The sequence below is a fragment of the Toxorhynchites rutilus genome, chromosome 2 (genome assembly GCF_029784135.1).
Source record: "Toxorhynchites rutilus septentrionalis strain SRP chromosome 2, ASM2978413v1, whole genome shotgun sequence".
Lineage (NCBI taxonomy): Eukaryota > Metazoa > Arthropoda > Insecta > Diptera > Culicidae > Toxorhynchites > Toxorhynchites rutilus.
In genome coordinates this window covers 190,253,149-190,272,807 of record NC_073745.1, presented here as the reverse complement: position 1 = coordinate 190,272,807, position 19,659 = coordinate 190,253,149, and the positions used below count along the sequence as shown (strand labels likewise).

The 19,659-nt window shown below is 37.2% G+C and overlaps 1 protein-coding gene across 1 annotated transcript; it reads left to right on the top strand.

The window, feature by feature from the left end:
* Positions 1-9,125: 9,125 nt before the first annotated feature.
* LOC129769370 (DNA-directed RNA polymerases I, II, and III subunit RPABC2) lies at positions 9,126-9,871 on the top strand. Its single transcript, XM_055771600.1, has 2 exons — positions 9,126-9,348; positions 9,420-9,871. The coding sequence occupies exons 1-2, from the start codon at positions 9,320-9,322 to the stop codon at positions 9,784-9,786; spliced, it is 396 nt and encodes a 131-aa protein (XP_055627575.1). The 5' UTR covers positions 9,126-9,319; the 3' UTR covers positions 9,787-9,871.
* The last annotated feature ends 9,788 nt before the right edge of the window (positions 9,872-19,659 follow it).

Here is a 19,659-nt window from a genome sequence, read left to right as displayed (position 1 = left end):
GCAGGATGGCATTAACGAATTTTCTCGGTAGCAAGAACTGCTTTCTTTGGTTGACTGACTGACGTTACATCTGCATTTTTTTTTATCTTCGCTTATTTTTCGTCGGCCTATTTCCGCCACTTTAGTGCCAATCACCGACATCAGGGAGGCGACTCCACCTGTTCCTACCTATCAGACTCAACAACTCATGAGCCGGGCCAACTTCTTTTACTTCCGCTCCGAAGGAAGACGTAACCAGAGATTTTTCGCCTCAGAAAATCCCAACGACGCCAGCTGGGATTGAACCCAGGCCGATCGGATTGTGAGGCTGTTACGCTAACCATACAACCACTGGCGCCGTCTACATCTGCATTGTATAGGAAAATAACTAAGGAGCAACATGATGAGCTATGTATTTCCTGCTGCTCTGTTCTTATTTTAAGTTCTTATAGTTCGTTTATTTTTCAACAGATCGTCTCCAAAACCTCAGTTCTTTTTTATTTTTATTTACTTTGTTTACGGATACTACAAATCTTACAATTCATTCGTCTCCGAAACCACAGTTTAAGGTACGGTAATGTGCTCAATAATGAAATATATGATAGTGAATGAGTTGATGACAACCTATGCATTCCCTATCACAGCCATCATTTTGATTGTACGATATATGCATACGCCGAAAGATGCCAGGCGTTGAGCATTTAATAAGTACAAAGCCTTTAGAAAAAAATCAAGAATCAAGTTTGTAAAAAAAAAACGCAAAAACACAACACCAAAGGTTCTTTTCAAAACCCCCAACATGTTCATAAAAAGTAAACAGTAAAGTAATTCATTTTTCAGGTAGATAGGTAGGTAGAAGAAAATAAAACAATATAATTAAAATATATATTTAGCAAAAGCTGTCCCCTTTGTATAGTCCTACGTCACTCCGGTTATGTCCCCGACATTACCCACCCGTCTTTTTGATCCAAAAACTTGTTTCAATAGTCTTAAAATTGCTTTCAAAACAGGCTATTGAAATCACCAATCGGTATATAAGCGAGCGGCGCTCGGAAATCCACTCAGTTCTAATTGAACAGCGATTGGAGCATGTTGTCGCTGTTGCGGTGAAGCTCTTTATTTATCATGAAAGCGCGGATGAACGGTGTCACCAAGAGCCTGTTTGTGCACCCTAGGCCAGAAGGGAATCTATCAGGAGGAGAGTGATGCCACAAACGGTTCCCTGGGAAGACATCGCTACACACACATACACGCGCGGCTATTAACAGGTGGTTATCGAGTTGGCATTAACCACTGGTGGGCTTCCAGTATCGAGGAAAATGTGGAAATATCTAATCGTTACTGAAAATAATCTGCCAGTTCCTTTGGGAATTTTCAAAATATATTCATGTGAAAGAGTTTAATTGAATGTTTTCTATCCATGTAACACTGTGACCAAATATGTTTCAATCAAGTGCTATTAACAGGTGGTTATCGAGTTGGCATTAACCACTGGTGGGCTTCCAGTATCGAGGAAAATATGGAAATATCTAATCGTTACTGAAAATAATCTGCCAGTTCCTTTGGGAATTTTCAAAATATATTCATGTGAAAGAGTTTAATTGAATGTTTTCTATCCATGTAACACTGTGACCAAATACATTTGGTTTTGTGGTTTTTCAATCAATCGCAATTAACAGGATAGCTTCAGAAGATTATTCTTCCCCATCAGTAGGATATTTCCGTATCCAATATTGTATGCGCCCGCAATCGATTATTGCTCAGTCGCCGAAAGTTCCAAGCTCAGAGAGTTCATTCCCCTCTAGTTTGCCTTCCAAATTGCCATCGTAAACCACACCTTCTCTCGATTCAATCACACACAAAAAGCATACTTAGGCGATATTCTGGTGGTGAGACACATTCATTTTTCGTGAGGACATCGACAAGACAACATCGTTGCCTAACGTGCTGGAGGAGGTGGACGGCGAAGGATCGACACATACACGCGCAGAACTCTTTCCGTTAGGATGCCATTCAGCATCGAGAAAGTTCCGGAAAGATCTAATCATTGCTGGAAAATAATCTGGCAGTTCCTTTGGGAATTTTCAAAATATATTCATGTGAAAGAGTTTAATTGAAGTTTTCTATCCATGTTACACTGTGACCAAATATGTTTCAATCAAGTGCTATTAACAGGTGGTTATCGAGTTGGCATTAACCACTGGTGGGCTTCCAGTATCGAGGAAAATGTGGAAATATCTAATCGTTACTGAATATAATCTGCCAGTTCCTTTGGGAATTTTCAAAATATATTCATGTGAAAGAGTTTAATTGAATGTTTTCTATCCATGTTACACTGTGACCAAATATGTTTCAATAAAGTGCTATTAACAGGTGGTTATCGAGTTGGCATTAACCACTGGTGGGCTTCCAGTATCGAGGAAAATGTGGAAATAACTAATCGTTACTGAAAATAATCTGCCAGTTCCTTTGGGAATTTTCAAAATATATTCATGTGAAAGAGTTTAATTGAATGTTTTCTATCCATGTAACACTGTGACCAAATACATTTGGTTTTGTGGTTTTTCAATCAATCGCAATTAACAGGATAGCTTCAGAAGATTATTCTTCCCCATCAGTAGGATATTTCCGTATCCAATATTGTATGCGCCCGCAATCGATTATTGCTCAGTCCCCGAAAGTTCCGAGCTCAGAGAGTTCATTCCCCTCTAGTTTGCCTTCCAAATTGCCATCGTAAACCACACCTTCTCTCGATTCAATCACACACAAGAAGCATACTTAAGCGATATTCTGGTGGTGAGACACATTCATTTTTCGTGAGGACATCGACAAGACAACATCGTTGCCTAACGTGCTGGAGGAGGTGGACGGCGAAGGATCGACACATAAACGCGCAGAACTCTTTCCGTTAGGATGCCATTCAGCATCGGAAAAGTTCCGGAAAGATCTAATCATTGCTGGAAAATAATCTGCCAGTTCCTCTGGGAATTTTCAAAATATATTCATGTGAAAGAGTTTAATTGAATGTTTTCTATCCATGTTACACTGTGACCAAATATGTTTCAATCAAGTGCTATTAACAGGTGGTTATCGAGTTGGCATTAACCACTGGTGGGCTTCCAGTATCGAGGAAAATGTGGAAATATCTAATCGTTACTGAAAATAATCTGCCAGTTCCTTTGGGAATTTTCAAAATATATTCATGTGAAAAAGTTTAATTGAATGTTTTCTATCCATGTAACACTGTGACCAAATACATTTGGTTTTGTGGTTTTTCAATCAATCGCAATTAACAGGATAGCTTCAGAAGATTATTCTTCCCCATCAGTAGGATATTTCCGTATCCAATATTGTATGCGCCCGCAATCGAAAGTTCCGAGCTCAGAGAGTTCATTCCCCTCTAGTTTGCCTTCCAAATTGCCATCGTAAACCACACCTTCTCTCGATTCAATCACACACAAAAAGCATACTTAAGCGATATTCTGGTGGTGAGACACATTCATTTTTCGTGAGGACATCGACAAGACAACATCGTTGCCTAACGTGCTGGAGGAGGTGGACGGCGAAGGATCGACACATACACGCGCAGAACTCTTTCCGTTAGGATGCCATTCAGCATCAGGAAAGTTCCGGAAAGATCTAATCATTGCTGGAAAATAATCTGCCAGTTCCTTTGGGAATTTTCAAAATATATTCATGTGAAAGAGTTTAATTGAATGTTTTCTATCCATGTTACACTGTGACCAAATATGTTTCAATCAAGTGCTATTAACAGGTGGTTATCGAGTTGGCATTAACCACTGGTGGGCTTCCAGTATCGAGGAAAATGTGGAAATATCTAATCGTTACTGAAAATAATCTGCCAGTTCCTTGGGGAATTTTCAAAATATATTCATGTGAAAGAGTTTAATTGAATGTTTTCTATCCATGTAACACTGTGACCAAATACATTTGGTTTTGTGGTTTTTCAATCAATCGCAATTAACAGGATAGCTTCAGAAGATTATTCTTCCCCATCAGTAGGATATTTCCGTATCCAATATTGTATGCGCCCGCAAGCGATTATTGCTCAGTCGCCGAAAGTTCCGAGCTCAGAGAGTTCATTCCCCTCTAGTTTGCCTTCCAAATTGCCATCGTAAACCACACCTTCTCTCGATTCAATCACACACAAAAAGCATACTTAAGCGATATTCTGGTGGTGAGACACATTCATTTTTCGTGAGGACATCGACAAGACAACATCGTTGCCTAACGTGCTGGAGGAGGTGGACGGCAAAGGATCGACACATACACGCGAAGAACTCTTTCCGTTAGGATGCCATTCAGCATCGGGAAAGTTCCGGAAAGATCTAATCATTGCTGGAAAATAATCTGCCAGTTCCTCTGGGAATTTTCAAAATATATTCATGTGAAAGAGTTTAATTGAATGTTTTCTATCCATGTTACACTGTGACCAAATATGTTTCAATCAAGTGCTATTAACAGGTGGTTATCGAGTTGGCATTAACCACTGGTGGGCTTCCAGTATCGAGGAAAATGTGGAAATAACTAATCGTTACTGAAAATAATCTGCCAGTTCCTCTGGGAATTTTCAAAATATATTCATGTGAAAGAGTTTAATTGAATGTTTTCTATCCATGTAACACTGTGACCAAATATGTTTCAATCAAGTGCTATTAACAGATGGTTATCGAGTTAGCATTAACCACTGGTGGGCTTCCAGTATCGAGGAAAATGTGGAAATATCTAATCGTTACTGAAAATAATCTGCCAGTTCCTCTGGGAATTTAAAATTACATTCATGTGAAAGAGTTTATTTTAATGTTTTCTATCCAAGAAACACTGTGACCAAATACATTTGGTTTTGTGATTTTTCAATCAATCGCAATTAACAGGATAGCTTCTGAAGATTATTCTTTCCCATCAGTAGGATATTTCCGTATCCAATATTGGATGCATAAAACCTTGTGGCTCCAACGTAACGCTCTCGTTTTCGAAGTTCTCCAAATATTCATTCATTCAGAATGAATTCAGATTCAACTTCAAACAAATGATCTCTAAATCAACGATAGTCCTACGTCACTCTTGCGGTTATACCATAGATATAACCCACTTCCTGTTTTTCGTATTTGAATCTAAACGTTTGAGTGTTTACTGAGTGATGAGATTTTATTTTATCCTTTGATTTTTTTTTTTCTGTAATTTTGTACATGAAAAGTTGATCATTCTGGGATCTGTGCTCCATTATATTCGAATAATGGACACCCCTTGGTGTAGTCCTACGTCTCTCCAGTTATGTCCCCGACATTACCCACCCGTCTTTTTTATATTATTGTCAGTAAAATTTAGGACACACAACTGGCTCTTACTCTACTTTTAGGTTTTCCTTCGACCAGGGATGCGTGAACCACTCGAGATGTTAAAACATCCAGATGTTATAAGATTCCTCAAGATTGTTTTCCACATCCGCAATATTTATATGTTATCTTCTCTGCATAGTAACATTTGGATAATATATTAAAAATGTTACATATTTCGTAATACATAATTTTTCCGTGGTTTCTGTCTTTAATCCCTGTTCGATAGTATGTATCATTAGTACTTCAAGTAGAAGTACCAAAAAGTAGTAGTAAAACTTCAAGTAGAAGTTTGCCAAAAAGGCAAACTTTAAACTTTAGGTTTGCCAAAAAGGCAAACCTAAAGAACTGGTTGGAAAAGCACTTTTAAAATAAAAATTAACTTTTCAGTATGTATGTATTTCATGTAATAGGATAACTCATTTTTTTGCAATTGGTAGAAATATCATGAAGAAAATTGGTGTCTGATAATGATTTCATACTACGAGTTATAGTGGAACTTTCACGAAATTAGTAGAAAAATCACAGGAGGGTTGTGTCTAAGACACGACCGCATAGTTGACGTTGGATTCCGTTACAGTATCTGTTACATGCTGATATTGCATATGTTTGAAAAATTACATCGTTAAACTGTTTGATCATGATTTGGTGGCCCTGAAAAAAGGCCGTTTTGTTTGGTTGTTGGGTATTGTTTGTTCACTCCATCAGTGTTTACAACCAAGTGATGATGTCAGAAGGATGGTGATAAGTCATTGAATGGCGTGTATCACGATAGAAGATGCCGATGTGGGATGAGATATGATGGAAACCGCCCTTCGTGGCCCTCACCAATGTAATATAAGATAATTATCATCAGACAGCTTAAATCGGATGTTCCGTTCTCAAGCGGGTACACACATTGGTTTTTATTTATGAAAATTGTTTCATATTTCAAGTCATTTTTAACAAAACCGCTACCATATACGATTTTACACTTATGCTGAATATTTTACAATGCATGATCGATCATTGATATGAAATTTCACTAAGCAATCAACATTTTAATTGTTCGATAGTTACTTTCATGACATATATTATTTACTTCAATGTAAAAAATTGTTATGGAGTGGCGAAATTAATTAATGCAAAAATGTCATCAATTCATCATGAAATGACTGAGCAATAAGCGTTTGAAATTGGACATTTTTCACGATGCGATTGATATTCCTTTTTCAATTTGTACCCCCAATATTCCCCTGTAAGACGTAATCCTACGTCAAGTGAGAGTCAAGACTATATGATTCAATTAATCGAATAACATCAAGATGTTTTTTTTTAAATTCAAAACTGACTTCGGGCCTGCTAAACTGATAGAGAGTAATTTACCTCGAAAACACGGATGTCGAAATTGTATATTCACCATCACAGTTGGGATAATTTCTCGATGAATGTGCATGTCTATCAACAAACAACTGATACAAGCGAAGTATTTCAGTTGTTTGTTAATAGAGGCAGTACTGTATCTCATAGATGTCGCGTGTTGAATGTTCGAACCGTGACATCTATGAGCAACAATATGCTTTATGTTCCTTATAGTACTATTCGTCTAGCGACATGTATGAGTAGAGCTACCATTCTTTCAAATAATTACTTATCAATTAGAGCGACATCTATATTCAGTTTGCTGGCTTGTCGGTATAATGCAAATCAGACCCAGAGATGCCAGGTGATTTTTTAAATATCTATATACCAGTGTTTAGTATAGAAGGGTAATGTAGCAGGCGAAATATATTTTAATTGGTTAAACAGAATCGCAGTCAATATGAAGTGTATATGAAAAAAAAAACAAAAAAAAAAGTCACAGGAGGGTTGTGTCCGAGACACGACCGCATAGTTGACGTAGGATTCCTTTAGAATATCTGTTGATTTTGGATATGTTTAAAGAATTACATCGTTAAACTCTTTGACAATGATTTTGTGGCCCTGAAAAGGGCCGTTCGTTTGGTTGTTAGGTATTGTTTGTTCATTCCACCGGTCTTTACCGAGTGATGACGACAGTGATGATGACAGAAAGGTGGTAAAAATTCGTTGGATGGTGCGTTTCAGATAGAAGATGCCGACGGTGCCGATGCCGATGCCGATATGATTAAAACCGCCCTCTGTGACCCTAGACGAGATGCCTCCTGGTTTATGTATGAATGAAATATAGAAAAAAAACTCACAAATGTAATATAATATAACTATCAATACCGAATACAATTATCAATTTTGCTTATCAGTAAAAACACGTTTCTTTTTATATAGAGAAAACATATTTGAAATAGAAAAGGTAATTTTCTTTTATAATTTTCATTTTCGGAGTGTTAATTCAACCTTTTATTCGCCCTTATACGAATTTTGATTGGACTAATAACACCTAATACTATACATAGAGCATATGAGAAATCACTTTCCGAATATTTCTTCACTTTTCCAATTTTTCTCGCCATATGAAATTTCCTTGGTTGAAACTGAACACAACAAAACAGACAGCTTAAACCGAACGACCAGTTCTCGAACGGAAACACAACTTGGTTTTTATTTATGAAAATTGAAATAAATCGTTTCGTATTTTAAGTCATTTTTAACACAACTACTACCATATACAATTTTACACTTACACTTGTGTTAATATTTTCACAATACACGATCGGTCATTGATATGGAATTTCACGAAGCAACCAACATTAAAGTTCCAAATTGGAATTTTATTTGCTAGAATTAACCGTAGCACTCAACTTACTCACACTATAAGAATGTCCCCGACTTGTACTTGCAATGCCGATTTCCCCCGGGCACCTTGGTTTTTATGTCACCGTTAGGGAACGGTGCAACAAAAGCTCCTCCTACTTTTATGTATTTGCATTGCCGGTTTCCCCCAGGCAACTTGATTTTGATGTCTCTGTTAGGGACCCGCCGCATGTGTTTTCAATTCCGACCAATCAGAAGTGATTATTTCCGTTAAGATAGGGGTTGAGATTTTTCAATTGTTCGAAAGTTAGTTTCATGATATATATTATTTTATCCTATATAAAAAATTGTCTGGAGTGCCGAAATCGATCGACGCAACAATTTCATCAATCCAACATGAAATGACTGAGCAATAAGCGTTTGAAATTGGACAATTTTCACGATGTGCTCGATTTCCGATTTTCAATTTGTACCCCAATATGTTCCCGAAAGACGTAATCCTACTTCAAAATGTGAAAAAACTACCGATTTCCGATGCGTCAAAATGCTCATTATACAACTGTTTGTTTTTTAATAGAAGACAATCGTATTGTGACTTATTTCCGTTATTTAAGTGGTAAAAAGATTCAGAGAACAGTATTATTCTTACTCCTCGAAAGTAGCAGCATTTTCAGTGAAATGCATTCCAATGTTCGAGAAATACAATCTCCTTCGAAGCTTCATGGAGTAGTTATATGTACAAAGATTCGCTTATGATTGGACATCTAGCTAACTGGATAGATCTGTGATGCGACACGAATAATTGGACATTTTCACATCTAATTGGATATATTGTAAAGATCGAGTTATGGCCCCATATTGAAAGTCTCCACCAGACGTCGATACTGTATCACTGTCATCGAGAAAGTGGTACCTCCGAATGTCGAATTAGATATAACTTACTGTACTTTGAAATGTCTTCATGAAATTATGTGTCAACAAATCTCTGCAACACTTCCTTCTATCTGGCATCCCTGTTATCGACTAAAACGATCTAAACGATCAAATCGAAGAATGTATGCATTTGACAGAAATCCAGTTCAGTGGATTGAAGACCCTACCGCTTTGATCAGGCCATCAACAAAAGTTCAACAACAAAACTCACATTTCTCGATTAGAAAACAAAGCGGGTGCAGCGTAGCTATTATTTTCAATAGGTTTTTCGAAAGAAATCAATTCCAAAGTTTAGAAGCCAGTCAATTGCCGTTGGTTGCTATTCTCATTCAGCAGAAATCATGGATGATGGCGATTTCGATAATGATGAGTAAGTACTTGATTATATTTGAATCAGAATAGGTTAAACTAATTTCATTTGATGCGATCCGGAAATTCCAGTGTTGGAGGAGACGATTTTGATGATGATGTGGAGGATGACAATATCGATGAAATCAATCAGGAGGAAGATGGAGATAACATTGAGCTAATCACACCCGGACAATCTGGCGGAGGAGTTCCAAAATCGAAACGGATAACTACCAAATATATGACTAAATATGAAAGAGCTCGTGTCCTAGGAACCAGAGCGTTGCAAATAGCAATGTGCGCTCCAATAATGGTTGAACTAGAAGGAGAAACTGATCCTCTGCAGATCGCTATGAAAGAACTCAAGCAGCGAAAGATTCCTATTATTATTCGACGATATTTGCCGGATTCCTCTTATGAAGATTGGAGTATTGACGAGTTGATTATCATCGATCATTAATTAACTATGTAAGATTAATTTTAGTTGTTTTAATAAGCACGTAATAAACACAAAAATCTATCGCATTGTCAATGATAAATGTAAATATTCTTTTTTTTTGGAGTTCGGTCATCTCAACGTTAGATTGTTTACATAATTTTAATAATAATCTGAAAGTGTAAACACAATTGATGATCTTGATAGGCATTCGATTTTCCTCCAGTTATTTTTATTTTCCGTTCGGCGGGTGTGGATATTCTTTTACAAAAGATGTAACGAAATTTTACTAAAATTTGGGATAAAATTTTCCATACGCAATCCAATCCCTCAACCATTGACGCCGTTGATATTAGATTAAAAATAATATGCACAATTGACAGTTGCACAGCTTTGTGTTGCATTGAACGTTGTTTTGAATTTGATTATTGTTGAATCTGCCTCAAGGCTGATTTAGACGATGCCAGTCAGCGCTCTAGTTGAGGTATCCAGTGAACAGAGAACAGACACTCTGTCCAAGTTACTTGTACCAGTATCGAACAAGTAATTGGCCTCTATCTTGAACAGAGTGTCTGTTCTCTATTCACTGGATACTTCAACTAGAGCGCTGACTGGCATCGTCTAAATCAGCCTTCAGTTTGAGTGTATTGTGCTTCTAGAATGTACATCCTCATCCCATATAACTGCAAACATCTTGTTCTAATCTACTTATCTGTGCAGGATCACAGTTCAAAATAGCACAGAGCGTTTGTTCTGTTCAATTGCACTACGATTTAGGCCATGTTCTCACTGCATCACTGCGTCAACGTGGCGTGAACGGGGCGTGTTCACTTCTCGCCACGATTTATAATTCACTCACATTGCACCGTTCCAGCGGCGTGTTCTATGAAAATTGTCAATGTGTGTTTTTGAATGAAAGAATCAAAATTGGTTTATTTTTCAAAATTCCAACATCGGTGGACGTATCCGGCTAAAAACTAGGAGGGTGAAAAACGGAAAAAAAATAAATTATGTCACTACTACAAACAAATATATGCTAGAGAGAAGTGGAGAAGTACCAATATCGCCGGCGTGAAGTGTTTTCGTTTGCACGGCTTACAGAGACAAGTTCTTTAGCGAGTAAACATTTTTTTTTGATGACGTCATCCGAGTCGTCAGTGTAAACAGTCGCCAGTTGTATTTTGTTTTCTGACTTACGCGTAAATGTTCCTGAAATGAAAAATCGAAAATGGTTCAATGCGCTGTGAGCGGGTGCATAAATTATGGTAATAACATTATCGGGCCAAAAAACAGATTCTTTCGCTTTCCGAAAAACCGAAAATTATGTTCTTTGTGGATAAATGTTTTATTAAATTATTCATGGTGTTAAATATAATCAACTATATTATCAACGCACAAACTTACAAAGCACGAAAAATAAAAAATAAGAACACATTGTTTACTTCTACGACTCCGATGACGTCACTAAAAAATGACTGATCCGGAGCTAAGAATCCGGAGTAGCTAGCCTTGTCTCTGTTGAGTGCACCCGTGGCCGAGTGGTTAGCGTCTCACATTATCATGCCGGGTGTTCGGGTTCGATTCCCGTTCTGGACGGGGGATTTTTCTTCAGAAATTTCCTTCGACTTGCACTGAGGTCACGCGTATTCTAGAGCTGGCCCCTCGGAATGCATTGAAGGCGTGTTATTTGGCTTAAGAAATCTCAACTAAGTATTAATAAATGACGCTAGTTAATGCATACGTTGAGACGGCAAAAGTTTCACAGGGAACGTTAATGCCATTCAAGAAGAAGAAGCCTTGTCTCTGTAAAGGCTGATTTAGACGGTGCCAGTCAACGCGCTAGTAGAAGAATCCAATCACTAGAGTCTAGTTATTAGAGCCATGTAAACACCCGGCTCCAGTTACTTGCGCAAGTATCGCACAAGTAATTGGCCACGCCAGCGAATAGAAAATTTTCTAGATACTGGCGCCAATAGATAAATGACAATTGCTTCCAAACAGTGCGTCATATTAGACATTTGTGTGAAATCGAAATGCCAGGTAGTTTCAGTGTTGCCACATATTTATTTGTAGTGCACCCGTGGCCGAGTGGTTAGCGTCTCACATTATCATGCCGGGTGTTCGGGTTCGATTCCCGTTCTGGCCGGGGGATTTTTCGTCAAAGAAATTTCCTTCAAATTGCACTGTGGTCATGCGTATTCAAGAGCTTGCCCTCGGAATACATTGAAGGCGTGTTATTTGGCTTAAGAAATCTCGACCAAGTATTAATAAATGACGCTAGTTAATGCATACGTTGAGACGGCAAAAGTTCCACAAGGGAACGTTAACGCCATTCAAGAAGAAGAACATATTTATTTGTACTGGAAGGGGAAAAATCTTTTTCGGCTATGGTGAAGACAATTATTAAACGGTGTTATTTGGCTTGCTCTGTAATTTGTATGTTTGTATGTTTGTAACATGTTTGTTTGTAGCGCTTTACCGCATTAAAAGAAATTTATCTCTTCCTGTTGACCGATTGGTATAAAATTTGGAACACACCTTTATTTCTGCAGTCATTATAAAACTGGGTATTTCATTATTTAAAAAATCCAAGATGGCGGCTGCTACAAAATGGCGGATTACATATTTTCTCAAAATCCCATCAACATGGGTATCAAAGGGAAGGGCTTGACTAGTAGAATACAGTTTTTCATGAGAAATGCAAATCCAAAATGGCGGATCACATATTTTCTCAAAACCCTATTAATATGGGTATCAAATGAAAGGGCTTGACTAGTAGAACACAGTTATTCAAGAGAAATGCAAATCCAAAATGGCCGCCACCACAAAACGGTCGTTCACATATTTTCTCAAAATCCTTTTAATATGGGTATCAAATGAAAGGGCTTGACTAGTAGAATACAGTTATTTATGAAAAATACAAATCTAAAATGGCGGCCACTACAAAATGGCGGATTACATATTTTCAGAAATTTATGGAAAATTATGAAAAATGTAAATCCAAAATGACCGCCATCATAAAATGGCGCCATGTTTTTTTCAAAGCCCATCAATATGGGTATCAAATGAAGGTGCTCGAAACATACCTTTAATTCTACTGTCATTATAAAACTGCGTATTCCATGTTCATGGAAAATTTGATTTGGCCGCCGCTAGAAAATGGCATTTTGGATTTGCATTCCTCATGAATAATTGTGTTCTACTAGCCAAGCCCTTTTATTTAATACCCATATTGAAGAAGTTTGGGAAAATATGTAATCAACCATTTTGTAGCGGTAGCCATCTTGGAGTTTTAAAATAATGAAATACCCAGTTTTATAATGACTGCAGAGATAAAGGTGTGTTCCAAATTTCAGATCAATCGGTCAACAGGAAGGGGCTCAAATTTCTATTCATGTGGTAAAGCGCTACAGACAAACATGTTGCAAACATATAAACGTACAAACATACAAATTACAGGGTAAGCTAAATAAAACCGTTTAAATACAGTTCCTATCGGTGCTTTATGAGAAAAATCTGTGTTCTTACCGTACAGAACAAAACAAACAAAACTGAAAAAATATACCTTTCCGGATAAATTTGTACATTTGCCAACACTGGATGGTTCGATGGTACAAGGAACATCAAATTCAATTCCCTCAACGTATTCATGGAAGAATCTTCATTCGCGTTGACGGCATTGTGCTTCATGTGTTCGATTTGTGAAGCGAAAATAATAATAGACAATGAAATCATGGAAATATCAGGAAATTTATATAAAAACATCTGATGAAGGTTCAGTACGACGTGTTTTAATTAGTAAATTAACAAGAAGTAAAATTTTTCATTCAAATTTTGACAATTTAAAACTGCCTCCGGGCCTACAAAACCGATAAAGATTAATTCTAGATCAACATGTCAAAAGGGTCTATCTTCTTTGATCGATTCTCTTCATCTACATTCTGTTTCATTAATAACTCAGCAGTAACAGGATTTCCCGATGTGTTCGACGACAAGGAGTGTGAAAGAGGACCTCGTTTATCAAACTACATGGCAAAACTGGAGCAAAATCTGTCTGAAAGGCCGTGGTTATCGAAAGAGAAAGACGGTGAAGAGAATCGATCAAAGAAGATAGACCCTTTTGACATGTTGATCTAGAATTTGCCTCCCAAAATGGTTATCGCCACCAGACGTCGACACTGTCATTCGTCATCGAGGATAAAGTGACAGCCAAGGTGTCGAGTTGCTGAAAATGTGTATGAACGCACAGCACCAGTCAACTGGTGATCTAAATATGGCGTGCCGTTGACGTTCAAGTAACTGGCGCCAATTACTGGTCAATGTGTAAATCAGTTATAAGCCGTGTTCGTTTGCACGCCAGCCACACGTCAAAACCAATGAGATACATATAGAGGTGGAGCAGTAGGCGAAGTCTATCTGTATTGGCAAGCCAAATATCGTGTCGTAATTATTTGCATTCAATATGGAATATATATGGAAGAAACAAAACAATGTTGAAAGTACTTACGGTTGCATGATAATTTGAGCCAAAATTCTCATGAAATCATTCAACTGATTATTTTTTAACAGATGACAATTATATCGTGGCTTATTTTGATTATTCATGTGGTAAAAGAGCAGTCGTATGCTTAGTTCTCGAGAGCAGTAACATTTTCGGTGAAATTTTGATTAATTGGCGATTATTATCTCACAACATACACACCGACACTGAGAGCCTTCGAAACATCAACTTCATAACGGTAAAATAATGAAACTTCGTTTGTTTCTATGAACTTGGGGGAGTGAAAACGACACATGGAAATATCACTTTTATCCGTCTTTTTCGGCGTCATTTCACAAATATTCACTTCACGCTATCACATTAGCCTCATATTCAGCGGGAGCTCTACAAAAATGCACGTTTTCAATTGATAAATTACTTCCTGAAAATAGCATTTTTACATGGATGCGGTGGGCAATCAAAGATAAACAAAACGACTGACGTCACTATTTGCGAAATAGTTATGGCAGCGCATGCTATGTCGCTCGAAACTCGACCATCTTCATTACCTTTTTTCCAAGACATTGCGTCAAAACCATGCTCACGACACTTCAGCCTGGTGTGAACCAAGGTGGTTGAACATTTACATACATATATATATATATATATATATATATATATATATATATATATATATATATATATATATATATATATATATATATATATATATATATATATATATATATATATATATATATATATATATATATATATATATATATATATATATATATATATATATATATATATATATATAGCCACCTTGGTTTGGACAAAGGCGCTTATATCATTGTATCACAGGTGAAGCAACATCATCACTTCATTAAGAAGGGGATTACGGTTTGTGGAGCGGGGGTTGTTTGTTTTGTTATTGCTAGGATACGCTATTTTTGCATTTTCACATGCGAGAGTGTGGAAATGAGAATGAAATACTACAAAATCATCCCTTCTTTTTCACATAAATTCGCAAAAGCCGAACATAGTAGGCATCGAACGATGCTGTTCGTAAACAATACCGACAACAATTCCAATATGGCTGAAAATACATTTCATATGATTGTTTCACCTGGTATATATAGAGGCGCCTTGTCTATATATTATTATTGTTGAATAAGGGTTGAATTCAATGATTTTCATATATTTTTAAAAATTTATAACTGATTCTAGGCATGCAGAAATATCCAGGATGTGAATCGCACATTAATCGTAAGCGTCACACGCCCCCCCCCCCCCAAGCCACGCTGTCGCCCCGTTGCAGTGAGGTTTCTCTTCACGGTTGAGGGGCTTCTGGACCTTAAACGAGCTCGAGTCCTGGTATTCTTCACGAAAGTTTTGCTCACATGCAACTTTTTAGTCACATCTCGAACAAAGGCGTTCGGTTTCCGTTTAAAGGTTCCAACCACACGTTTGTGATCGTTCCCGTTGACCCGACGGCTTTTTTTTCTTCGCTTCCGATCAACAGTCAGACGTTCTTCGAAACGTTTTATGATACCAGACGCCGTGGAATTCGCGATTCCCATCTTTTTCGCTATGGCGCGATGCGACTGATCCTCATTCTCGAAGTATTCATGCACGCAATGTTCTTTCGTCGCCATTTTGAAAACTTTTGCACACCTGATGAAATCAACTCACAGAGTGTAAACAATACACATTAAACTAAGTCTAGGTAATTTCAATCAATTTTACCCAACTGCTCAAAAGTTAGAGCAATTTGAGTGTATGCGGATTTTGAACGGAACACCCCCTCTATATAACGCAATCAATTTTTTTTAAATTATTTTATATGCATTTAATTTCATTTTTTGAATATAAATGAAGAATTTAATTTTTGATATATTCCCTTAAAAACAGTACTTTCGTATTAGCGTCACCGGAGCCGGAAATTTGCTTTGAAATATATAATTTATATTTCACCTTGAGCTTGGGTAGACTGTACAATTCGTAGTTGCTCTCCGTGATTGACCTGAACCAACCAAATTGCACAAAGAACACACAGAATGACGCTTGGGACTAGCAAATAATTCTCGTTTTGCAATTTTCGGGGATTCGAGCTTTAAATGGTCAATAACGACGCCGGCCACGTCCTTACAGTCACCAGGGGAAGGGAAGGAACGTTAGTATGATATTCGCCGCCCGAAGGCCAGAAGGGTCGCCTCTATAGCGTGGTTGCCTAGCGATTTTTTGGGTATTTAAATTTTAAGATTTTTGTATATTTAGATTTGTAAATTTTTAGATTTTTGTATTTTTTCCTGAGAAGGAAAACCTACAAAGTTTATTGCTCTGGCTACGTTTTCATCTATTATTTATGACACGTAGTTTTCATCGAAACCCAATCGCGACGTAGGAGAGATATGTTTAGAAAACCTGAGAAGGTAACCGAGAGAACCCCAGACCGAAAATTTATATCGCTGATCACCGCGAGTTTTTTTTATTTAACTCTAGTTGCGAAGGCGGAGAGTTATATTTGGGAAACCTGAGAAGATAACCGAGAGAACTCTCCCCAAATGATTCGTACTGGCGATATATTCTGTTAGCGACGGCTGGACGGAATTGATGAATTATAATTAAAGAAATGAAGAATTAAAGTATTCAAGATTGAACAGTTAATGAGGAAATCATAAACACATTCAAGAAAAAAAAAATATTTACGGAATTAAGAAATTAAATTGGAGAATTGAAGAAATAAAAGATTAAACAATTATGCAACGAAAGAATTTATATAATGTATGTATACGAATAGAATAAAACTTAGCTGACGCCACTGCATGCTCGTGAATTATTCCTTTGGTTTCCGATTCTGTAACGTTCTCTTCTTTTCCACCTTCTCTGTCCACAGTTCCTCGCGGATTGTGTATCTCTTTGTGATTCGCTGAGTACAAACAGGTTCTCCATATGAGAGAATGTGTACAAAAAACACCTCTGATGCAGCTTCCCGCTCAGTCCATCCCTGTCGATGATTCTTGCGGTGTGATACAGTCACAACGACATTATAACTTCACACTCGATACCAAAAAAACGAACACTCATACGAACACTCATTATTAGGATCAATCTGATCACTTTCACATATGCGTGTAGCTCCGTTTCCCTAAACTTATATGTATCTTGAACTATACAGCCATTTTGTATTTCTTTGATGGGCACCTTAAGCGGACCTTACACGGTCAAATTTATTGACAATATGATGACATTTGAGAGCATAATGACAGCTGAACATGGCCGACAACGCAGAAATCCGGATTTTCTGATTTTCGGGCATCAATATCGTGACATTTCATAAGCGGACCTTACACGGTCAAACTTATTGACAATATGATGACATTTGAGAGCATAATGACAGCTGAACATGGCCGACAACGCAGAAATCCGGATTTTCTGATTTTCGGGCATCAATATCGTGACATTTCGTATGAATGCATGATGTTGACGTTTTACCTCACGGACTTCCAGACTGAGTTGCCAGATTTGCAAGCGGACATTTAATGTTTGTTAGTCTTTTTTGCGATTGCAATTAAAATTTATAAACTTCTGAAATTGTAGGAATCATAAATGAAAGCTTTTGGTTTGGAAAACTGATATAGTAATTTACATTTAATGCGACATGCCGGAGAACCACTCAGTGTCGCATTGGAGGCGATTTGACCTGTAATTGGACATTGAAGATGAGAGTGGTACAGCGTCGACGTCTGGCGGCGAATGGCCCGAACTCGTTGTTTACAAAAATGTCTAACTAAACGTGTCGCATACAGGTCTGTCCAATTAGAAAAATGTCGCATTAAATGTAAATTACTGTACCTAAAATAGCAAAATACAGTACTTTTCGCGTAACTGACAATGTGATGGTGAGAGAGTGAATGAAAATTAACAACGTCTTAGGAGTGTTTTTAACATTGAACTCGGTCATTCTTTGCGCTAGCGAGCGGGGCAGCCACTTTAGTCTAAGTTGTGTGTTTCTTCACACTCCGCTATAAAATTTGGAGAATGAGGAGATCTGGGAAAATCACAGGTGGTAATTCAAGTTACAGTAGAATCCCGATTATCCGTGAATAGTTGGGATGGTTTTTAAACATAGAAACTATTTTTTATCAATACAAAAATAGATACAGATACAGATAATCGGGGTACAGATACAGATACAGATAATCGGGGTTTTACTGTCATAGTCTTATTTATCGAATAAAAACATTTGCTTGCAGATAATATAATTTGCATATATTTTCACAATCTAAAATAATCTGGCATCCCTGAAACTGAAAGGATAAGTCTGTATTTGTGAAGCGAGTATTATGATGTGTTTTTGAGAAGGAAAAACGAGTTTTAAAGTGTAAATTATGAATGAAAATTAACTTTTCCAAATCAAATTAGTATTCTATGTGAATGCAAATCACTTTTTTTCTGCAAGTGGTGAGAAAATCCCATACAAAAATTGTATCTGAAACTAACGTTATATAATAATAATAAATTTTAGTAGGAATATCTGAAAATTCATAGAAAATAGGTTAAGTTAGAGTTAGGACTACGCGCTTCACCTAATTAAATAATACCAAGTAGATATTTTCATTCAAATTTTACCAATTGAAAATTGCAATTTAGCCTTCTAATCTGTTGGAGAATAGTTTGGATCCCAAACTCGAATGTCGCCACTAGCCATCGCGGATATTTTCGTTGTCTCGGGTTGAGGGCAATATTGACCGTGTAAGGTGGCAAAATATTGATTGAGGTTAGATCGGATGTCGAAAGCCTAGCTGTCACGATATTGAAGACACTTATTGTCAATCAGTTTGATCGTGTAAGGTGCCCAATATGGATGCATGATGTTGACGTTTTACCTCACGGACTTCCAGACTGAGTTGCCAGATTTGCAAGCGGACATTTAATGTTTGTTAGTCTTTTTTGCAATTGCAATTAAAATTTATAAACTTCTGAAATTGTAGCAATCATAAATGAAAGCTTTTGGTTTGGAAAACTGATATAGTAATTTACATTTAATGCGACATGCCGGAGTACCACTCAGTGTCGCATTGGAGGCGATTTGACCTGTAATTGGACATTGAAGATGAGAGTGGTACAGCGTCGACGTCTGGCGGCGAATGTCAATGTGGGGCCATAATTTGGGCCCGAACTCGATGTTTACAAAAATGTCTAACTAAACGTGTCGTATATAGGTCTGTCCAATTAGAAAAATGTCGCATTAAATGTAAATTACTGTACCTAAAATAGCAAAATACAGTACTTTTCGCAATACAAACCAAAACCTCAAAGTAACTGACAATGTGATGGTGAGAGAGTGAATGAAAATTAACAACGTCTTAGGAATGTTTAAAACATTGAACTCGGTCATTCTTTGCGCTAGC

Bases quoted from the DNA above. Each gene is read 5' to 3' on its own strand.
- LOC129769370 (XM_055771600.1), top strand. From the start codon at position 9,320: ATGGATGATGGCGATTTCGATAATGATGA. The intron at 9,349-9,419 runs GTAAGTACTTGA...CGGAAATTCCAG, and splicing joins GGCGATTTCGATAATGATGA to TGTTGGAGGAGACGATTTTG.